This window comes from Mytilus edulis, chromosome 4 (assembly GCF_963676685.1).
Source record: "Mytilus edulis chromosome 4, xbMytEdul2.2, whole genome shotgun sequence".
Lineage (NCBI taxonomy): Eukaryota > Metazoa > Mollusca > Bivalvia > Mytilida > Mytilidae > Mytilus > Mytilus edulis.
The window spans coordinates 41,481,160-41,506,449 of record NC_092347.1 but is presented as its reverse complement, the minus strand read 5'-3'; the positions used below and the strand labels follow the sequence as shown (position 1 = coordinate 41,506,449).

General features: G+C 30.9%; 2 protein-coding genes across 7 annotated transcripts in view; one reads left to right on the top strand and one right to left on the bottom strand.

Annotated features, from left to right (window-relative positions):
- Positions 1-22,843, bottom strand: part of LOC139521884 (uncharacterized) — an 80,748-nt gene extending 57,905 nt beyond the window's left edge. The window contains exons 1-2 of one of the 6 annotated variants that reach the window (XM_071315573.1): positions 20,817-20,979; positions 19,949-20,094 (exon numbers count right to left, since the gene is read on the bottom strand). The gene's annotated coding sequence lies outside the window, so the exon portion shown is untranslated. Of the gene's footprint in view, positions 1-19,948; positions 20,095-20,816; positions 21,077-22,757 lie in introns of those variants that run through there. The other 5 variants (XM_071315565.1, XM_071315574.1, XM_071315566.1 and 2 more) reach the window with 5 other exon arrangements.
- Positions 6,621-7,472, top strand: LOC139521382 (putative deoxyribonuclease TATDN2). The gene has a single exon (XM_071314859.1). The coding sequence runs from the start codon at positions 6,621-6,623 to the stop codon at positions 7,470-7,472; it is 852 nt and encodes a 283-aa protein (XP_071170960.1).
- Positions 22,844-25,290: the final 2,447 nt, after the last annotated feature.

The window sequence follows — 25,290 nt, the reverse complement described above, 5'->3', positions numbered from 1 at the left end:
GTTTCAATGTAGTAAGAACCTGGTCCACTGCTTTTGTTCCTTCTTTCTTGGCATTGGATTTATTTCCTGATGTTCTGGGAGAAACGTTGTCGGCTACTTGTTCACACAGGCTTTTGAGTTTGAGGTTTTCTTTGGGAACTGACTTATGGATAGAGGATTTATCTAAATGGGTTGTATTACAGGGATTGCAGTTAATTAGCTGATGCTTCTTCTTCTCAATTTCTGCCAGTCTTGCCCAGTTGTAGATAGAAAAATTTTGGTAAAACTCCTGTCGTTGTCCGTCTTTATTGTCATGTTGCCAGTACTTTGGGTTGGTAAGATAAGATTGGATCCTAGTTATTCTTTTTTCCATAGTTTTATAATCGATTTGCATTTTGGGGTAGTTTCTCATGAAGTTGATGTAATTTTCATGGCGGGTTCTCAAGGTTAAAGATGTGTTGAAAGATGGTGGTGGGTAATCTATGTTGGTTTTGTCAGGATTGTTCCACCAGTTTATTGCAGAAGTATCTTTGGTGCATCTTGAAAGCATAACTTTAGCAAAGTTGCAATAGTTCATGCTTAATTCTGAAAAATTATGATGCTATGTTGATATTTTTTATGAACTTTTATTTTTTATATGCCAAGATTAATTGTTAAAAGTTGCTAAGAGGTTAAAGAACACAAGACACTTAAAGTCTAGGTAGCTCATCTTTAATTTTAAAAGAGTTGATAACAATTGGTCTAATATTTATATCATGAATTATTTAAATTTTGAGTTTAGATCGTTACTAATGTGTAGGACTTTTCATGTTAACAAAGAAATACATGTATTTTATAATTTTCTGCTGTATTTTAAAAAAATTGGAATATTTTGGTTTCATTTCTTTTACTTTTGCCACATAAGGAAAGATAACTCTGATAAAATAACTTTTATAATAAAATGTCACTTTATGTGTTGTGAATGTTCTGTGAACACATGTTTTTGGTTTTCTAATCTGATAGCCTATAATGAGAGTTATCTTTTCATATTTAATCTTTAAATTTTATGGTTAAGTTTTCTTTATATTGCTCAAATTGAAGTTTTCAGGCTTCATTACAAAATTATTAAAAAATCCTATGGATTTCTATTATTAAACCTAATTTTTAATGTTTTATATATTTATTTTTTTGTAACGTTTGCAACTTGATCAATGAAATGAATTGATGTTTGCTAGTCAGATATTATATTTTTTTTTTGATGTTTTAAATTATGATAATCAATTAATGGATCTTTTTTATCATATTTACCAAGATGAGAGTAAGCCAAACATCCTCAGAAAATTATTTCTGATATTTGCACTGTGATTAATATCATTGAAAAGATGTGTTTGTTGAAATTAAGAACATGTATACTAAGTTAATGTTATATAATTTTAAATGAAATTACTAAATTTTAAATGAAATTACTAATTATTAAGATGAGAGTAAGCCAAACTTCCTCAGAAAATTATTTCTGATATTTGCACTGTGATTAATATCATTGAAAAGATGTGTTTGTTGAAATTAAGAACATGTATACTAAGTTAATGTTATATAATTTTAAATTACAATGAATTTCTAAACTGCCTTAAACTAAGTGTTTTTAAGTGTTTTTTCAGATATCTTGTCATTTAATAATGAAATATACCCATTGTAAAATCTTTATATATTACGCGACCACAGACTTTTGAATATTTGTTTTATTATATTATAAAGTATAAGGTGTTGAATATCATATTGTATCCATACACCCTTTCAGGCAGATCTCTAATGAGATGTAGACATTTTCTGTGAAAAATGCAATTCTGTTAATAAATATAAAAAAATGAATATATGGTATGATTACCAATGAGACAATTCTCCACAAGAGACCAAGTAGACAATAGACAATATGATACAGAAATTAACAACTATATGTCTTTTATCAAAGTACCTTTTTTTATGTGAATTAGTTATACTTTGACAACATTTCCACAAAAGGGAAGATAACTCAGGGTGGGGGCAGAGGGGGGGTTATATATATGTTATTTAGTTTTTAAATTGTTTAATAATATGAAAGACAATATGAATAAGAACAAGATTCATCTTTTGGTATATATGGATTATCAATATTAACTTGGCTCATTGTTTTTACAAGAAGACTCTTTACATTTATTTTTCTTTTTTCTAATTTTAGTAATTTCATCTGTATGTAATTATGATATTTAGTGATTTCTATGAAAATAAACTGTTTTTTTTTAATGTCACATTCTAATTGTGGTCTTTCACTGACAGTTTATGTTGAATAAATATGCACTTTGACTACTTCTACATTTATCAAATTGAGATATTTTTGAGGCAACATTCCAGTCTAGACCATTAGCCACGAGTCTGATGCCAGTAGTAAATATTGATCTGGACTATTGAAAATTTTCAAAATATTATATATTCCTACATGTACAAATTTTGATATTGCGTTTCTGAACCAGTAAATGAAAAAGTGTATAGCACAGACTCATATAATATAATGCATTGCCACAGGTTGACCTTTAGTCTGATTTGGTTAAACTTTTTGGAAGATCTGGTACGTAATAAATTTACTGGTTCTGACATGTCATATTTATTAACATATACAAAGGTGGATGTGGATTACAAATTGAAGATTAGCAGAAATAGATTTTGAAATGAAAGAATAAGGAAAGAAATGACCCCCATTCAGACAATGATATTCAAGTCGATATGTCGAAACAGAAATGTTTTATTTAGTGTCCTTTCCAGATTGGTATATATATATATATATATATACAATATATATTAAAAAGAACTTTGCATAAGAAATGCTCCCAGGAAAAAAGCTTGCCCTTCTGATTTCATTTCTATTAGACTGACATGTATGGTTTACCACATTTGGTTCATTGAGATGTAACAATACGTGTAGTTATAGATGAGATATATGACCACGAAATTCTAAAGAAAGACTCGAGAGTTGCCTTGTAAATTCTACTAAACCAGGGTATGCCTACAGATAAGAGGCACATGCAATAATACTAAATCCAAAAGCACATATATATGTATATATTTTGATTTTTCAATTGTTATGATTGCTGTACGGTGATCTACATGCATCAGACAGTTATGGATGACTTGGTAGGTGTTCTTGTCCCTTTGAAAGGTCGTTTTTCTCCATTAGATCCATACCTTGTAAGTTGTAGTTGTAACTTGTATAAGAGATAGCTGAAAAATCTGAAAATATTAATCCACACGAACAGATTTAGATTTGAAAATTGATTTTTGATACAAAGAAAGTTAATTTATATTGCTGATGTCAAATTCAATTGATAATGATGCTGTAAACGTAATGGAAAACTTTTGTCCTCTAGAATCAAAATGGATGCTTCTTCTTGCAGAGATTGCTGTTGAATAATCTCAAGACAGAAATAAAAAAAAATAAAACCGTTTTTTTCATTTTTTTCAAATTCTGGTTATCTAACAATATGTTCATTTATTAACTGAAATCATATATTTGTGGTAAATGTTCCTTCATTTATTGCAGAAATTACGTGAATAGAACAAAAACTCTGATCTTTTTTCAATTCTTAAAAATTTTCTTTTTTAATTTTACCCTACAGAATCTAAATTAAAAGTAGAAAGAACTGAAATACGATGATTTCCAAGTATTTTTTTTTCTAGTTTTAATTATCCTTTTTTAAATTCTCTTATACCTCGATCAAGATGCAGCTAAATATCTTGCTCTAGATATTTTGTATGGCATACTAAATTCTATTTGAACACACTTGTATGTGTCTAGTATTGACATTTTAACAAAATTCATTTATTGGGATAGTCGAGTTGTATATATTTTGCTAATGTGTACGATTTCTAGCATCTAGAGTGTATTTCGCCACCCTCCCCCTTTTTATTTTGTGTTCCACTATCTGCGAGGAACAGGACTTGCACGGTTATTTTTTTTCAACGAGTATCAAAATATGTACTTATCAATCACACTGAACGTTGCGTTTTGCGTAAAAAGAACTCGTTACAACATGTTTTTGAAGATAAAGGCACAAAAGCAAAAAGACTGGTTGCCGTTTTTGTTTAAAAAAACCATGTATGTTCCTATTTTTTTAGTAATAAAATTCCCATTTACATTTTTTTCAAGAATTGTTAAAGCAATACAATTCATTTACGTTTATTTTTGTGACCCTGAAAAATGTACAAGTTATCATAAAAAGTGAATACGCAGCGTTTCCGTAAGTCAATGACCTTGGACAAATTCTAATAAGTAAACAAAACAGCATTTCTACACAGTTCTCAACAATATTATATTTATACACGTTCATTAAGCAGAATAAGCAATCAGATTTTGTCGAAAGAAAGCTTTTGAAATCACTAATATGGCAGAGCAAGGTATATGAAACTGGGTATCTTATTTGTTGGCAATAACAACATCGGATCATTATTTATGGTTAAAAAAAGGGGGGTTACTTCCCTAAAAGATATAGACTTATTCAATTATTGTAAATGAAAAGTAATATTTTAACCTGACGTCAGAAAAAAAAAGATTTGGACAACAATGAATAGATCTCTGTATATAATCGTGCATATGTTTATAATAATATTGTCTGTATGCTATATGCCCTCCTGGGCACTAATTTAGAAAATAAAAATATTCTATTTTATTCTATTCTATTCTATACAAGGCTGCAAAAGCTATGAAAGTGTTGCGAAAAACGAACACGAACCATCGGTGAAATAACCTCCCTGTGTTATATAAATATTTCTGTTATGGACCGAGTGTGACTGTTAAGTGATGTATGAACCATTAAAGTCTTCGACAATGAGCAGAAATATGATGGCAGGATGAGGCCATACAAAGGTGTTTTTTTTTTGTAATTTCCAACGTCATAGTATCTTGATCTTAAGGTTGTTCCTGCACTTAGAAAATCTAGCAAGAGAGCATGTCTTCTCCGGGAAAATATATATATATATATAATAAAGAGATGTGGTAATGGTGGTATAATTTTCCTTGAGATAACTATACTCCATAGCTCTAAGTCAGGAATCTGATGTACAGTATGTGTCGTTTGTTTATGTAATTTATGCGTGTTTCTCGTTATAAAGAATAGACAGTTGGTTTTCGCGTTTGAATAGTTTTACACTAGTACCTTTGGGGCCCTTTATAGCTTGTTGTTCGGTGTGAACCAAGCCTCCGTGTTGAAGACCTTACTTTGACCTATAATGGTTTACTTTTATAAATTGTTATTTGGAGGGAGACATGTCTCATTTGCACTCAAACGACATATTCCTAGTACATCTATTCAAATGAAGTGGATGCTAGTAGTTAAACAGGTCACCGTATGGCCTTCAACAATGCAAACATATATGCGTTCGTATTGATAATGGTGATACGTTCGTACAGCATGCGATACGGATGTATCCATGAATAATCAGTCTATAAATGTACAAGTAGTCTAAATATCAGTAAACCAATGTAAAATCTGACAATTTGTTGAAGCAAATATCTACTCTTCCCTTGTCGGTACTCCACCTCCTGCTTTTGCGATTTCGAGAAAGCAACGCCTGCACTGTGTAAAACGCTGTAGACCAAACTGGACTACTCCACATAGAATGAACAAGGGTGGAGTTGTCTCATGGGCAATTATACCATATCTCCTTATTTTTATAGATCAATAAAAGGTGGGGGGGGGGGGGGGGTAAAACCAGCATAAAAGTATACATGTATGCGCTATGGGTTCAGTACCACAAAATAACGAGTTATAAAAACATGACTTAGGGTCAAAGACAAAAAAATGTAATGAAATGAAATACTAATAGTACGCAAATACAAACTACTGAATAATCATGATTATATGTCATTGTCAATCAGGACTGTTTATTTTTTCTCACTGGCTGGGACTTGCATGCCAAACTTACTTCAGTGTTAATTTAACGTCGGCTTTAATATTTTGTAGTGATTGATCAGTCAATAGGCTTTATTTCGGTTTTACACTAATGTTTATTTTTAATCTTCTTGAATATATAATATACTACACCTATAAATTTACGTCATGGGAATGTTAATAAGAAATGTAAATTATACATATGAATCAAAGAATAAATCGCAACCCAACGACAAAAATGACAATGGCATCTCGTCAAGGACAACTGTGGACATACTAGTATATATTCCTGAACATGTGTTGTAACTTGGGACAGTACATTTTAACAAATATGACAGTATAGTGAATAAAAATAAATAATTACAATTTAATAGACGTACATACAAGGAAACTTCATTAAGTGCCGTACGGTGACATATTTTTTTCTAAATTCCTCGTCATTTTGTCTCGGTGGAGAGTTTTCTCATTGGCAATCTTACCCCATTTTATTTCAATATATCATGAAAGTTATGCTAAGATATATTTTTGGAACAAAATTGGGGACCCTAACGCTAACACAAGCTTTCACCAAATACGTTTTCTGCATCAAAATCAGTCGTTGTTAAGTTATAAACTGTATCTTAAATTATTGAAAACCTGATAATTTATTACTATTTTATTTATTTTTTAATTTTTACAGTTGTAAGAGACGTTGATGTTAGGTCCGTTTGCAGTGACTTTTTGTACGATGGATCGTGTAGCAGGATGATGTGTCCAAGAACACATATTGGAAAATCCATCTTTTACATGGACAGCCACTGTCATCTGGATTTGTTGACCACATGGGACAAGTGCGGTGGTTTTCAGTTTGATAAGTTGGTTCTTCCTTCTAACTTTGCAGGATGTGTAACAAACTTTGCATTTCCAAGATTGCATTATCTTTTGCATGATTTGCTGAAACCAGAACAGTTGATGAGGAAGAAGATCTTTTCAACGGTTGGTTGCCATCCCAAGAAGTTCAGAGAGTTCAATATGTCAGTGCTACATGAGATTGAATGTTTGGTATTGAAAGAGTCAGGTGTAGTAGCAATCGGGGAGTGTGGACTTGATTTTAGTAATCATGTTCAGTCATTTGAGGTAGAGAGACAAAAGCAGGCTTTTGGGGCGCAGATGAGACTGGCGGCTGGTAAGAATGTGCCAATTGTCATCCACTGTCGCGATGCAGAGGAAATTACGTTTGAGATGATCCACCAATACTTGGACACGCAACATAAGATACATTTGCATTGTTATACAGGATCCGTCAGCGTAATGAATAGATTTATAAGCTCGTTCAAAAACTTGAAAATTGGCCTGACTAATATCATTACTAAACATGATGTTAGTAGTGATGTTATTGACATAGTGAGGAACGTGCCGCTAGACCGTCTTTTGTTGGAAACTGACAGTCCCCATTTCGTGCCTGGCAATAACTACGGTGGTAGACTCAGTACAATGTTTTCTCATCCTGGCCAAGCCATTAATGTTGCTGTGAAGTTTCATCAAATGAACAATCTTAAACTGAAAACTGTGCTTAACATCTCTACATCTAATTGTAAATATATGTATGATCTTTGAAATGAAAAGTCTGTATAATAGTTTCTCAAACAACCTGCAAAAAAAATATACATTTATTCGTTAAGTGTGTTAATTTACGTTTCTTGATTGAGTTAAGCCTTCCAATTGATATTTTATCGTGTGTTTTTCTATGTTGTTATGTTATACTATTGTTTCAGAAAAAGGGAGAAGGTTTGGTACCATTAAAACGTTTAATCCCGCTGCAAATGTTTGCACCTGTCCTAAGTCAGGAATCAGATGTACTGTAGTTGTCATTTGTTTATGTAATGTATACGTGTTTCTCGTTTCTCGGCGTTTATTATATAGATTAGACCATTGGTTTTCCCGTTTGAATGGTTTCACAATGGTAATTTTGGGGCCCTTTGTAGCTTATTGTTCGGTGTGAGCCAAGGCTCCGTGTTGAAGGCCATACATTGACCTATAATGGTTTACTTTTATAAATTGTTATTTGGATGGAGAGTTATTTCATTGGCACTCACACCACATCTTCCTATATCTATATAGTACATTTACATAAGTAAGCAATTACAAAACGATACGAGTTGGGTATGTTAGAACAATAATAAAAATACAAAAATAATAGAAATAAACTACAAACTAACGAAGCAGTTGTAAATGCAGGTTTCAAAATGGGTATCCAGTTAGACTCGAAAAAACGTATATGCATAAAAACCCTAAAAGTAGCTCCGAATTCGACCTCTCTCCCCCCCCCCCCCCCCCCCCCCCCCCCCCCCCCCCCCCCCCCACACACACACACACATATATACACAAGACAAAAATGAGAGAAAAACCTATCACAGAACAAGCAATTATTGCTTGTTATCGGCAATTAGAAATAGAAAAGTTAAATCTAAACGTGTTAGTTCATCTGTACAAAGTAGTATGAAACTTACATTTTTGAAAGGAAACAACATCTATTGAAAAATATAACATGCATCAATCTGTTTATCAGTTTTTTTTTCTTAATTGACATGTGCATGTACAACACTTTTTAACGTCTGTTCAGCGAAACCGCCAATATTCAAGCAACCAATTAAAATAGGGTTCAAGTTCAGCGTCATGAATATGTATGAGTTTAGCATGTGTGATTTATGACACTACTCAATGAAAAAGAACAAAAGAAAGTAAACGATAGCACTATAGTGCAAACAAATTAAATGTTAGCGGTACAAATACAAATCAGTGTACACTGAGCAAACATGCATTGCGTGAATAAAACCATAATCAGGGGCGGATCCAGGATTTTGGAAAGGGGGGGGGGGGCAAAGTTTTAAAACAAAAATTGGGACTTTTATGGGGATAAAAACATAGAATAAGTGTAACATGCATTTTTTTTAACGATTCCTGTCGTTGGGCATGTATATTTTGTAGTTGCTGTAAAGTGTAAGGGTTGGACATTTTCGATGCTGTTTTCTCTCTATCAATTGTCTATCATAAAATGCCGATAATCTGGATCCAAAGCTATGTATATATACTGATAAATTTGATGTGGGACTTGTTAGTAAAAAATAGACATGAAAAATTCTCGCCGGTTTGTTGTAGGTTATAAGTTATCATAACCTCACATATTTTTTGTTGTAAACAAGATATACGCCGGGGTATTCAATGAAATTTACATAACAACCGACACCAGTTAAAAAAGACCAGAGACGGATTTAGGGGGGGGGGGGCAGGGGGCCCCCTCCTAGGTCAGTAGGCCCCCCACTTATGAAAATTTCTGGATCTGCAACTGAAGACCAAGCAATTTTTATCCAAATGTTTGGTTGATAGGTTTCACCCCAAAAAAATAAGGGCAGTGAATGGTTACAAATCACAAAAGCTACGAATGAGTCTGATGAGACAACGAATTTATGAATGACGGTCGACAAATGGAGACATAAAGACCACACCCAGCAGGCAGGTTGCAAGTACGAGCAACTTAAAGGCCGGGGGGGGGGGGGGGTTACACCCTCTACGACCCCTCTGGATCCGGCACTGATAACATATATCATAGTGTAGACAAAGACGGGAAGAACAACCAGGCGATTTGTTTAATATTAATTGTTAGTAACTGGTTAATATTAGCATTGAGGACTTCACATTTTTACCTGTTGTTTTGTCATGTTAATTATTTTTTTTTCACAAATAGTCAGTAATATTAAGCCTCAAACACACTAATAATGTATTTAACAAAGATGAAGGACAATGTAGACATATTAAAATGAAAAGATATTAATTATAAAACTATTTATTCACAATAAAGAGATGCAAAACACTAAACGACGTAAGGTAAATGACACGTTTATTTACTTGTTGAAACCGGATAATATACATGCTCTTTTCCGGATCCGACTTTGAAATCATGGTCACTTCTGTGTTTCAAAATGAACCAGAAAAGATGGAATGTCATTAAATTTTCAACATTTTTGACTAGCACAACCTTTTAACCTGATAAAAATGGTTTTAAATTTAGAAATTCAAATTCAGCGATGAAATATCAACCTGAAACTTGCTGGGGGTTAGATGAATTCTCGTTCGTATTGTAATACGAAGAAGGTAAAGGTGTGAAAATTACTGAAAACACCATTGGTCGCTTAAAAATTTCTCAAGTACTAATAATTTAACAAAACGGGTCAGACCCCCAGCACTTTTTAATCACTGTGAGGTATAGTCTACACACTATTAAAATTTGGAAGGTATTGGTTGAGCGGAAAAGGTTGTGCTACCGCCAAATATTGGAAGTGGTTTTCGTACTTTGAATTTCATGATACGTCTGCCTATTCAGGATCTCAGGGCTGTATATCAGTCTTATTCCGTAGAAAATGACTTCATCTTTCTAAATCACCAAAAATTTTCTACTTCGGCCATCTAGAATGCACAAAAAATAACATTTGCTTTTCACCCCCCTTTTTTCCATTTTTTTGCAAAATGGCGTCCTTAATGTAGCTGCGTAGAATTTGGAACATTCTAGGATGATTAATTTGTCTTTCAAATTGTTACCTTAAATTTTACATAATCTTCGACATACAGATTGAAACAATTAACTGTATGTCTAATAAAAAACATCTGTCCTAGAAATAAATGTATGTTTTATAAAAAAAAAAAAAAATGCAACTTATCTGCGTGTTCATACTATTCCCATCAGCCTTAATTAGTCTTTAGAACTTTCTTCAAAAAAAATATTTTCTGTACATCTTATGTTTCGAGGTGTTTTTTTGGGAGACGGTCGCCGTGTTGTTGGATTTATTTCTTAGTGACATATTTTAAAAAGTAGCTAGGATTGCAATTTTATTAGCACTCATTATAATTTCACCATGTTTCTTTCATTTACATTTTAAGCATTCCCTTTTAAATGAAATTGTCACTTATTTAATGACAACAATCACACAACAGTACGCAATTAAGATAACGTTAAAACGTAATAAATTTAACCAGACGAAAATTAGTTGTGTATTTCACACGACAGCATTATGGAAAGCCAACGGGGTCAAAATTATTAATTCGTAACTTGTCAATTCGTAACTTGAAGTTGTGTAATTTCAAAATTCTTAATGCGTAAATTGTCACTGTTTGTAACTTGTATATTTGTAATTTCAAAATTGTCAATTCGTAAATTGTCAATTTGTAAATTGTATTACTGTGATTTCAAAACTCTTTATCGGTAAATTGTCAATTTGTATATTGCTGTTTTGTAACTTGTCGATTCGTGAAATGAATATGTGTGTAATGTCAAAGTGTTAAATGTTGTCGTTGTATCATGCTAACGATCATTATGACGACAGATGGCGCTCGGTTTCTTCTTTGCGTATAAGCCATCTATAAGTAGGAGCACCTTCATACGGAGTATATACCTAGTAATTAAACTAAGAACTTAGTTTTACCGTATATATAAAGCAAAACCATATTTACTTTTATAGTGAAAAAAAACGAAGAAAAATCAGTGATCTTACCAATTAAGATAATGATAGAAAACGGAACTCACGGTGTTTAATGAGTTACCTTTAAGAACAAGTTGTTTTATAACGTAAGCCAATTTAACTTCTGTTTCAAATATTTGTGTATAGAATATAATAATGTAAAAGTTATAATTTGTTAAACTTTCTGTGTTTAGTTTCAGTACTTTTATTTTTAATAAAACAAGATTATAGGGAATTTGAAACAGTTAATCCTTGTATATATGATGAGTATATTTATATCCACTTACACTTTCAAATATGTTCTAAGGTTATGGCAAACATATAACCGTACAGAAATGTTCAATAGGCTTGTGTTTGTCACTTTGTGGTCTACATTCATAATACTGAATATAGTTTCTTATTACATAATATACCGCTATATTGTGAAAGTCTTTGAAGGCAGCTTTAACTATGACATAACGTAGAAATAATAGTTATCAAAAGTACCAGGATTATAATTTTATACGCCAGACGCGCGTTTCGTCTACATAAGACTCATCAGTGACGCTCAGATCAAAATAGTTAAAAAGCCAAATAAATACAAAGTTGAAAAGCATTGAGGATCAAAAATTCCTAAAAGTTGTGCCAAATATGGCTAAGGTAATCTACTCCTGGGGTAAGAAAATCCTTAGTTTTTCGAAAAATTCAAAGTTTTGTAAACAGAAATTTTTTTAAAAATGACCATATAATTGATATTCATGTCAACACCGAAGTGTTTCACAATTTTCTTAAAAACGAAAGAAATTTAAAGATGTTAAAATATAATGCAATATGCATGTTGGCGTTGATAGATGCGCTTGTGTTTGTCCAGGAAAATGAAAAATTCTGTTTAAATTGATGTTATGAATTAACAGAGGCTTTTGATTACTTGGTGGTTGACCGATTTGTTGATTTGGTATATGAAGTAAACTGACTTATGGAACTTACGTACTAAATAACGGGTTTAGGGCATTTGTTGTTGTGATTGAAAAGTGAATTTTCAGGAATTATATATACATGTATTAGTTTCACTTTAATCATAGTCTTTAAATGATTTAAAATGAAATTTACTCAAATGACATTTTTAGGTTAATAAATTGTCTATATCTATATAGAAAGAAAGCGTCACATTAGTTCAAGCAAACTTTTAATTCATATGTTAAAAAAAACTGATTCCACGCGGACATCTACTAGTTATACATCTTTATATAAAAATGAATATTGAAACATGGTGGGTGAAAGTGTTTTAAAAACGTCTTTTGTTAAAGATCTTGAAACGAAACACGTAATCATACATATAAAAAACCACGTTTTTCTGAAGCGCTTTTCTGGATTCACCTTCATCAGAAACTCTCAATGCCAAATATTTGAAGGCCAACGGTGTATATAAGCCGCAAAAATAGAAGAGCTATACGACAAAAAACGGACATATAAAGAGTCTCATCAATCTAGGGTCATCTTTGCCTGCGGGAGTTGAAACCATAGTTTCTAAATAATTTTAAAATTCATAAACGGACAAATTAGAAAAGAATGTAGTTTGTCCTGTACAAGATAACATTTCATTTTGTCCTACGTTTCATTTAAAAAAATAAGGTCATACGGCTATTTTTAATCACATGTGCCACCCTGATTTCCTGATGATTAGAAATAATTTTACTTATACATATATCATCTATTTCTATAGGAAAGCAACATTTTAACTTAAAATGTATATTAGTTTTAGATCAAGATCTCTCTTTTTTTCATTTGTTTTGAAAATCAGAGACTAAAAAAATAAAACTATGTGGCAAGTTGTTTGTTTTGAGAAAACTTTAACATTTATAATGATTGAACAACGTAAACAATAATTGATTTAAAAGAAAACATGTTCTATAATATACTTTACGATGATGAATAACCAATACATTTGCTATTGAATAACATCTTCGGAACGCGACTCTGCGCCTCATACGCCAACTTAATTTTTGTTTACAGAATAGGATATGGATAACATTATGAATGTAACTGACCAACAGCATTCTTAACAATAACAATGAATGAAATACTTAAATTAAAGCGTAATTCGTGTACACAATTAAAAACAAATAACAGACATTTCGACATTTAAAAAAAAAACAGACAGTAAGTTGAAAGATTTAAAAAAAAAATAAAAAATAATGCAATATGCACGTTGACATTTATAAAAAATAAATCACAAAAATACTGAACTTAGAGGAAAATCTAATCGGAAAGTACATAATTACATGGCAAAATCAAATAACAAAAGACATCAATAACAAATGGACAAGAACTGTCATATTCCTGACTTGGTACAGGCATTTCAAAATGTAGAAAATGGTGAATTAAACCTGGTTTTATAGCGCTAACCCTCTAACTTTAAACAGTTATTGTTCCAAGGTAATTGAACATGGTATTTAATAATTTAAACTCACAAGACCTTTGATTTCCAGAAAATACTTTACTTGATAGTTGACCGACTTATGAAATCAATTAATACATAATGTAAACGGATTTATCTAATGTATTATATAACGAAACAGTAGAGCTGTTAATTACAGTTGTTTAAGTTATAGAAAGATGAATTTTCCGGAATTCTTAGAAATTTACATTGACCTTGTTTATTGGTTAGGTCATCGTATTGTTTCTGTATAGAATAAATTGCGTGATATTTCTTCAAGCATACGATTGATTTACATGTAATTACATTGCGGTTTTTATGCGGACAGATGCTGTTTTTATACAATGAATAAAATATTTAAACAAATCGACATTAAGTTTTCTGAAAATATGTCTCCTTCATAGATACACGTATCACACTTATTGCTCCTTCTCGATTATAACAAATCTAAAGATAAAGGATAAACACATAAAGTGGGACAGTTTTATTATGATAGAAGATTGTTCATTTGAATAAGATAAAACGTGTACAATTGTGTTCAACATTATTTGTTTTTTTGTCAATTTTCTTTAAAAACTACTTTGACATCATAATTGATACGAAATAGGCTGAGTTTCTACCAGATCAACAGCGTCCTTTACAAACATTTAACCAATGACTTGTTCGCCTTATTTTTCTCTGTTTAGCATACAAATAGAATTGATAAGAACATAAACCACGGATGAAATGTGTTATTGTTATTTGTTGTTTCATTTTGTTTATGATAATTGATGAAAACACTGAAGTTCATGCACGACTCCTAAATTTTGAAATCAGCATTTGAAAATCATAACAACTAATGATATACTAAAACTACACTGTAATGCGTTTTAACAATTAAAAACACATATAATAGAACTCGACATTTTTTTTAAACGACATTAAATTGAAAGATTTCAAAAATAATGTAATATACACGCTGAATTTGATACTTGAGTTGTTTATCTCTAGAGACATTGAAAATTCTAATCCATATAACATGTATAATAAATGAACAGGCCTTTGACTTCCAGCAAATACTGTACTTGTGAATTAAACGACTTATTGGATCAATACATTATGTAAACGGATTCAGTTTCTTATAATATATTAATGATGTGTTTCTTTTACATGACTAAGAAAATGAAAAACCCTGGTAAGATGGAGATTATAAATCAACCAGTCCCATGATTTCCAGAAATATTTGACATGTAAATTGACCACTCGAGATTGATCAATTTGTAAATTCTGAATATGGTGTAAGTGTAATGTTTCAGACTATAAAACCGCACAGATAACAGGTTTGGGGCAGATTTTATTGATTTAGAAAGGGGTATGTTCAGTAATCTCACGAATTAGTTCAATATAAATCTTAGTGAATTAACTCTTTAAAATAAAAAGTCATTTTACCTTTTATTTTAGTAAGTCAATTGTCTTATTTCTATATGTAGAATAAAATTAAAGCGTAAGATAATCCAAGCTTTATATTAATAAGATATATTTACATGTAAATGAATTGCGGTTTCTACGGGACATATCTTGGTTTACATAAAACAAATTATTTAAACTGAAACACTGTCAAATCGACAAAAATTTTCTGAAAATGTGTAGCCTTGATACATGTAGGTACACGTGTCACACGTATTTCTCATTTGTACGTAATAACAAATATAAACATATAAAGTGGGACGGTAAACTGTGATGGATGATTCGTAGTTGTGCATCGTTTTAGATTTGAAAATCTACATCACACATATACAAAAACATATCAAGTCATAGAATAAATTAATAAAATGAGAAAAATAGGAGAACACTTTGATTTTTATGTTATTTTAGTTTTTAAATTTTTTTTTAGATTATCTCCTGATAGATTTTACTGAAATGTGCGCAGTTGGAAGCGAAGTGTTTAAATTTTCCATGTTCATGGATTTTATTGTTGAATTACTATTTGGTGTTGTATTTCAAACACGGAAACAAATAATTGTATGTTACAATTTTTTGTTATACTCAACCAAAAATATATGAAAACTAATTTTTGTAAAAAAATAAAATATTTTTTGGTAAATGTTGTACTATTTTAGTTAAGACTGAGTACTTATGAGAACCCTCTAATCCCTAATGTTTAGACTAATAAACAAATACTGGAGAAACGTGAATAAACATCCCATTCCTTGATAATGATGTTTGTTGGTCTCCTCGGAACAAACAAAATTATCTCAGTTTGTTCGATGTGTGCGTATTTGTAATAAGGTCTGAGATCGACTTAAATAATAGAAATATTTTCATAATAAAAATGATAATATATATAGTTTTGTCAAGACTTTTAATAAAAGAAATTAAAACTTTTATTTTATATTTTACATTATGCCCAGACATTCAAAGTCGATTTAAAATATCTTTAAACAAGTCAAATATTAGTTAAAGATCAAAACTATTGTTTCAAGTCGTTTGTATATCAAAGCATCATACGCATTGCTAATATGTTCTATTTCTATGTATTATAGTCCAAAGACTCGAAGAACTTTATCCACCAATATTATATTCATTACTTTTAGATGGAGAACAACATAAACGCACTATTCCTATAACTTACTTTTACGGATTATGTGTCATTAATTAATTCTTCCTTACTTCAGAATTGACTATAAAAGTTAATAATAATAAATATATGGGGACAAGTTTAAATAAAATAGCAAGAAATTGTTCATTCAAACAACTTGAACAGTTCTTCTGTTCGGGTGCATGATAATATTCGATATGCAGCAGCTGCTAAGTAAAGAAATTATTGTCCCGTATTCGAAAATATTTTTACTCATATTTTAAAATGTGTCAGTATAAATAATGCACGAATGACCTGATGGTTTCACAAACACGATCGTATTTTCTGTAAATTGAAGGAGTATTTAAGCTACTTAATTAACATTTCCTTAATCTGATATTCCGAAAACTTAGCCGGGCCTGTACAAATCATTATGCAAACAAACTGTATAATTTTCTAGTTTGGGTTGAACTGTCGATATTGAAAGTAAAAAAGAAATCTAAAAATGAAAGTTAATTTCTAACCTTGCATATCATACACGTTTCAATAAAAAGATTTAGTTTTATAAATTTGTGTAAAGGCTATAGAACAAGATTCAGTACAAATAGGAATTTGAAATATATCAATGAAATGCGGATATTTGAAGAATTGCTTATTTTTCCTTACTGATCATAACTACAACTTGTGAATTATAGAATCCTGACTTGGAACAGATAGATATAAGAAGATTTGGTATGAGTCAGAGAACAAATGAGACAACTCTCCATCCAAATAACAATTTATAAAAGTAAATCATTATAGGTCAAGGTACGGCCTTCAACACGGAGTCTTGGCTCACACCGAACAACAAACTATAAAGGGCCCACCAATTACTAGTGTAAAACAATTCAAACGGGAAAACCAACGATCTAATCTATATAAAAAAAAACAAGAAAGCACATACAAAATGTGATGGGCTTAAATATGTCTCCTGGCGCCTCTCTCCCCCCCCCCCCAAAAAAAAATAAACCACACATATATCCCGTCACTAACATGTGGCAGTGGAATGTATCAGTACAACACTATAAAAATCATATAAAAAGGACTGAGCTAATAAGATCGTTTCAAAGTACAAAACACAAAAGACACTCAATCAGTACAAATATAACGTCCAATGGATTTAGTGTAAAGACTTCGTTAACAATTTAAGAAAAAACTATGCCAACATTTAAGAATATAAAAAAATGTAGAACTGTAAATGTTTAAACATTTAATTGCATTACATCGAAGTTTAGTTTGTTTTAAAAGATAAACACAAATTGTTTTTTGTTAAATGATTTGTAATTTCTGCATTTTATAAGTATCCTAAAAATCTATACATTTTCTATTCAGAAATCGTTCATATTTATCAAACATTTAATGTTCATGAATGTAGAAAAAAACATCATTTTTTGCTGTATATTTATCAAATTTAAAAAAAATTGCACTATTTACGTTTTCATGAAAATTGGTTCAAATATTCTTCTTGCGTAATCAAACCAAATGGCATTTAAAAAAGGGGTCCATGAACTCGTTATCAAGTTAAATAAGTTTGAATGATAAAAATCAGTCAAAAACTGAATCTTTTCCTGATAAATCATAGTTTGACATCGCGAAAATAACAATTTACTTTAGCAACGTCATTACCTCCCCTGTAACTGTATCGTATGCCCTTAAGAGGAAACCAGATCTCTTGCACGTAAAAGACACCCTTGTAGATTTCGAAAAAAAAACAGGCTAATACCGATACAAGGCAACACTCGGACCCGCAAAGTGGAAGGGGATTAATAAAAGTTGCAAAAATCCACAATGTATTTTGGTCTCTTGTGTAGAATTGTGTATTTGTATGTGTTGTGTACAAGTTATCATTTTGTACAAATTATAATTTGTACAAAAATATTGTACAAATTATAATTTGTATTTTGACTTTGTACAAATTATAATTTGTACAAAACGTTCCTGTACAAATTACAATTTGTACAAAATTTGACCAAAATTCACTTATAACTTGTACAACAGTTTTAAATATGAATTTTGGTGAAAAATGCATTGATTCACACGATAGAATTGTAACTCGCTGACCACACACTAAACTTAATTAACAAAATACACCGTTTTTTCACAACTACAAAAGGCAGATTGATCTTCGAAATTTTTGAGAGAAAAAAAGTAAACAAATTGGATTTTTATACAAATTTTTAATACATAAACTACTTTTTCTTAAAAAAAAAGAGATCATTCAATAGTACTGCTTGATTAGTTCTTATCGTTATTTTGAGGATTTTTGTTTTATTTAGAAAGTTTGCAAAAACGATTATAGTTGTAAAATTTGATATTTTGTATCGTGAAAGATCGTGTATAGCATTTTGATGATCGTGAAAAGGATCTCAAAAGATATGTTGCCACTTATTCGTTATTTCAAAAAGTCCATGAAAACAATCAAATCTTTCTTTAAACAAGTTATAGTATATTTGTAATTGGTACATCAAAAGATTGGATTTATATGACTTTTTCAGCTTCACTTTTGTTTGTGAAAAGATTGATGGTTCAATGCCATTGGGTCTGATGATTTTATAATACTACACCAACTATAAAATAGAAGTCTGTCTGTCTGTTCTGCATACGTTTAATGTTGTTTTTTCAAGCTTAGATTGTCCCAACTGATTTCCGTTAAGTTTGATATTTATAAAACAAAGATCCTTGTTGAAAAAAAAACATTGATAAAAAAACGGCAGAAAAACAACTGACATATTCCTGACTTTAGCATAGTCATATTCCTTAACTAAATGAGGTGTTTAATCTCGCTTTCTTTCTTGGATATTTATTTGTCTAAAAGTCCAACTGAAGCAGTGAAATACACATGTTTATTCACAGCAACGGTTCTTGAGCTTCAACGTTCGCTATGTGAAGCAGTTAAAATGCCAGTAAAACAGGTTGTCATCGATTTGAGAGTCAAAAGATGGTTTGTAATACCTGATTCCATAAATCACTAGATCAACTGCTCAAACGAATGATAAAGAACTAATGTTTGATTTTGTAACTTAGGTGTACCGTGTGTGGTCATTTAATAGCATTTCAATAATGTATATCGATGCTTTTTTCACCAAAATCCATATGATAAATAATTGTACAAGTTATAAGTGAATTTTTGTCCATTTTTGTACAAATTGTAATTTGTACAAGCACTTTTTGTACAAATTACAATTTGTGCAAAGTCAAAATACAAATTATAATTTGTACAATATTTTTGTACAAATTATAATTTGTACAAAATGATAACTTGTACACAACATATGCATAGTTTATATCTTTTTTTTATATGTAGAATATTTTTGCAGTAAAACGTCCGTCTTAAAAAAGTGATATGTACATGTAGATCTTTTCCACAAATTCCGAACATATACAAAAGAAAAGCAAAATACATAGTTGTTGGTCACTGATCATAGAATGACCGGTCCTGATTAATGTTAATTAGAAAATTCTTTTAGGGACACCAAATTAGTAGTGGTTTTTTTTTATCCTTTGATGGTACCTATCATTGCTAAGCTTTTGTTCATTTTGATAAGAAAACAATAATAAAAACACTTACCACTTCGAATTTCTTTTTGTTTCAAAAAAGTGATTAGTCCTTGATGAATTATTAAATACGGTTCTGGAACTGCTATTCCGCAGATTTAAATCGATAACTTGTCGGCCATTTTTTGTCGCCACCAACAACAAGTTTGACGTATTTACCTGAAAGTTTTTAACAACTCGCATATCGATTTCAGGAAAAAAACTACCATTTAAGTTTTGTGTCCGGGTGTGAGGGTCAAGGAAAAGAAGTCCCTTTTACACACAACGATCAAAATATTAAAACGTTCTTAAGAGTTATTCATTTTGGGAAGTTTTGAAAACAAACATACTTTAACAATGGCTGGGACGGAGAATTGCAAGACCAAAATTTATCCGAAACATGAAGCATCAAAGTTTGCAGTATTTTTTTAGATTTAAAAATTAAACAGGACGAGACTGAGAAATCAAATTTTATAGACTGATATAGCAACCATTGAAATAAATCATATTAGTCACTCTGGTACCTGGCTACGTCTGAAGTGACAGTAATTAATACTTTTAAAGACGACTTACAAACAATTTGCAGCTCAACTCATTAAGAGGCAAAATGTAAAAACAAATACGGCCGAGAAACACAAATACTTTTGGAAGAATTCTTTTGAGATTTAGTGCATGGAGACAAAAACTCCCAATGTTTAGATAATTAAAAACAAGTGGCAAACACATTATACCCAGACCGTCTCATAGTAGTAAATAGTCACCTTAGTTTTAAGTCAATACGTTATTTCAGGAATTAAATAATTACAACATAAAAAAAAAATAGATACATTTTCAAGCTCAATAGTACTAAAACATTTTTATAGTATACTGTAGTTTAGCAGTCTAAAAGGTCTTGCACTTACTTATTTGGATTTTCAGCAATTAAACGTATGAATCCTATTTCAAAACGAGTCTCTGGAATAACGATCTTACAAATGCGATCACTAGCCGGAAAAAATCCGCAAAACAAATAGTCCTGTCTTTTTATGTCTACGGTATAAACACCACGTTCACTTAGTTTATATTGATCAAAATTAATAGTAACTGTATTTAAAATAAATAATAAAAAAGATAAGTAAGTTGATAAATTATCGTTCTTACCTCTACGTAATATCTCAAAATTGAATAGTTTATTTAACCCACATTATATATGTATATGTATATATGTTGAAAGCCGATTTTCCGGAAATATACAAGTTGCTCTTTTACATTTTATAGAAATCCTAAACATTAAAATTGGGAACATTCTAGGATGATTAATTTGTCTTTCAAATTGTTACATTAAATTTTACATAATCTTCGACATACAGATTGAACCAATTAACTGTACGTCTAATAAAAAAAATCTGTCCTAGAAAAAAATGAATGTTTTATAAAAAAAATTTGCAACTTATCTGCGTGTTCATCCTATTCCCATCAGCCTTAATTAGTCATTATACCTTTTTTCAAAAAGATATTTTCTGTACATCTTATATTTCGAGGTGTTTTTGGGGAGATGGTCGCCGTGTTGTTGGGTTTATTTCTCAGTGACAATTTTTTAAAAGTTTAAGATATTTAGGATTGCAATTTTATTAGCACTCTTTATAATTTCACCATTTACTTTTCATTTACTTTTTTAAGCATTTCCTTTTGAATGAAATTGACATTCATTTTGTAATTAGTTATCTTATCATATGGAATGTCAACAATCAAACGATATTACACAATTAAGATAACGTTAAAAAGTAATAAATTCTACCAGACGAAAATTAGCTGTGTATTTTACACGACAGCACAAGTCATAATGCTATCTTCAAGATAATTTAAATATCTTTAAAACATAGCTATAGTATAACGATCATTCTATTATGTATCAGGTTTCGGTTCAATTACAGGTTTAAAATAGAAGATTGTAATCACAATTGCAGTTAAATGATCACACGACTTTATATAGACAGCTGGCTAGATGCTGAAATAATCTCCCTTTACTAAAATATTGAATGACGCAGAATGAACTCGTGAAAACCAAGAAAAGAACTATTTAAGTATAATGCTATTATTTCATTTAATGTTCTTAAGGTGGTATAGGAGTCTAAAATAAAATTGATAGAATTTGTTCATACTTGACCAAAACGTAATATCTATTGATATATGTTCACAAATACAATAAAAATGATAGATCACCATGCATTTTCTCAAGCTTCAGAATGCGACAAACTGACAAATTTTGTATGGATTAAACAGGGAAAAAAACACCATTTTGTGATAAGAAACTAAACAAAATGATAGAATTGTAAAAGAAATTTGGAAAAGAAAGCTTTCAGACAATGCTTTGAGAATATCAAAAGAAAAGATAGGTTCACCGTACATTTTTCCCGGCTAAAATACAAAATAGGAATATTCCATGTAAATTCCTTTAGAAAATGCATGGTTTTAGAGTAAAAAGTCACCTTAGTTTTAAGACAATACGTTATTTCAGGAATTAAATAATTACAACATAAAAAATAGATACATTTTCAAGCTCAATAGTACTAAAACATTTTTATGGTATACTTTAGTTTAGCAGTCTAAAAGGTCTTGCACTTACTTATTTGGATTTTCAGCAATTAAACGTATGAATCCTATTTCAAAACGAGTCTCTGGAATAACGATCTTACAAATGCGATCACTAGCCGGAAAAACCCCACAAAACAAATAGTCCTGTCTTTTTATGTCTACGGTATAAACACCCCGTTCACTTAGTTTATATTGATCAAAATTAATAGTAACTGAATTTAAAATAAATAATAAAAAAGATTAGTAAGTTGATAAATTATCGTTCTTACCTCTACGTAATATCTCCAAATTGAATAGTTTATTTAACCCACATTATATATACATGTATATATGTTGAAAGCCGATTTTCCGGAAATATACAAGTTGCTCTTTTACATTTTATAGAAATCCTAAACATTAAAATTGGAAACATTCTAGGATGATTACTTAGTCTTTCAAATTGTTATACAAAATTGTATGTATTTGTCGTGCTCCCTTTTCTGTGAAGAATGAAAGTGGCGGATCCAGATTTTTTTTATAAGGGGGGTCCGCAGACTGACCTAAATGGGGGCGCTCAAGTCATGATTCAGACATTCCCTATATAACCAAACAAATGTTTCCTTAAAAATAAGGGGATCGGCACACAGTCGAAATTTTGTATTTATGGATTTGATTTTATGGACATTCTGTGTGTTAAAATGTTGCCTTCTGACACTTGGCCAATGTCAGAACCAACGATGTTTTTATTCTTGACTGCAGCAAGGATGCGTTATATTCCGAAGAACTGTTTTTTATATATCATATATACATGTATATAGTGCGGGATAATGGAATTCGGATGATTAACAGCCATTGTGTTATTATACTTGTGTCATGCGCCGTTTTACGTTTTTGGATATTGGCATTGCTTTTACGGGGACACAGATGACAATTCCGCGAAAAAATGTCTACGTTTCCGGAAATAAATGGTCCGAGTACACAGTTATTTCGTAGTGCATTCCTTTTAGACAATAAATGAAAATTAAAAAAATCCCACCTGCGCTTTCTCAATAATATTTTTACAGTGTGTTGTACTACTTTTGGGACAAATTATATCAAAATTATAGAAAACTTCATCAGCTCTAACTCAAAATATGGACAATTTTATGTTAAGGGGGTCTTGAAATTTTTTGACAGCTTCCGAAGAGCTAATTTTTTACCTTTTTCAGCTGGACCTAATCACTACTTTACATTAATATTTATGACCCATTTTTTTTACAGTGTCATTAACCCACTCAACTTGCTATATGAGGCATAAAACATGGAGAAATATATTTGGAAGGGGTATAACAAAAATTGGCAAGTAACACACTGTCCACACTAAGGACTATATTCGTGTAATAGTGAAGATTTCGGAAAAAAAATAAATTATTACTTTTCCGGGAATAAAGTTTAGAAATACGAACGAAAGGAAAGTCATAATAAAAATGAATTCGATTAAAAGAAGATTTGGAACTATTCGTTGTTTTCTTTAGGGAAAACGGTACTATTACATTTTCCAAGCATTAGGTTGGCATTTTGTGTACCCAAGACAGGTGAAGGAAGTCAACCTAGGAGGGCTGTGATTGGATGTAAGGGTACAATATATTTTTATTATCTATGAATAACTGCAGTGTGTAAATTTACAATATAAATTTTAAAACCTATTGAAATATTTTCTAGAGAATTATTCGAAAAGGCTTCCAAAATTTCTGAATTTGGTGTAAAATGACGGTGGGCATGGATAACATAAACAAGCTCCGTTGGAAATTGGTCATGATACTATTTGGCTTCAATTTAAAAAAAAAAAATAATAAAGTACTAACACCACACATAACTGTTTTATCCAGGTTTTTATATAAAAACTGGTAAATTTAGAAAATGTTAGTATTGTCGCCTATGGCAGAATAAATAGTACCGTTTTCCCTTTACCTCGGTGTCAGGAGGTGATGCCCAAATCTTTGGTGGAAATCTCGAATTGCAGTCTATATAAAATTCCACTAATATATAATCTGCATATAATAACGTCATGCATATATCGTCTACCATTCATTTTCCAAAGGGTTCTTCAATCTTAATATTTTAGCAGTATTTGGCACAACAATGTATCTAGTACTTTGTAAATAAAGGCAATAGTAGTATACCGCTGTTCAAAACTCATAAATCCATGGACAAAAAACAAAATCGGGGTAACAAACTTAAACCGAGGGAAACGCATTAAATATAAGAGAAGAACAACGACACAACACTAAAATGTAACACACACAGAAACGGACCAAGCATCAGACAAAATCCCACGAGAATAACAAATATAACATCAAAACCAAATACATGAATTTGAGATAGACAAGTACCGTGACAAGTCTTATCGCAATTACACTAAAAAATAAGAGAAAACAAACGACGCAACGTTAAAATGTAACACACAGAGAAACGAACAATAATATAGCAATGGCCATATTCCTGACTTGGTACAGGACATTTTTAAAGGAAAAAATGGTGGGTTGAACCTGGTTTTATGGCATGCCAAACCTCGCACTTTAATGGCAATGTTAAATATAACATTGAAATGACAACATAATATTACAGGACTACAAAACAAATAAATAGGAGAACGTATTAGACAAAGAAACACATGATTAATGAATAACAAAACGCATCAGGTTTAAAATTCAATACGTCAAAAACGCGTGACGTCCAGATATAAAAGATCGAAAGCGAAAAAAAGTACAAAGTTGTACAGCACTGAAGGTCAAAAGTTGAAAAAGGCTGTGTCAAATACGGCTATATTTTTATGCTTGGGAT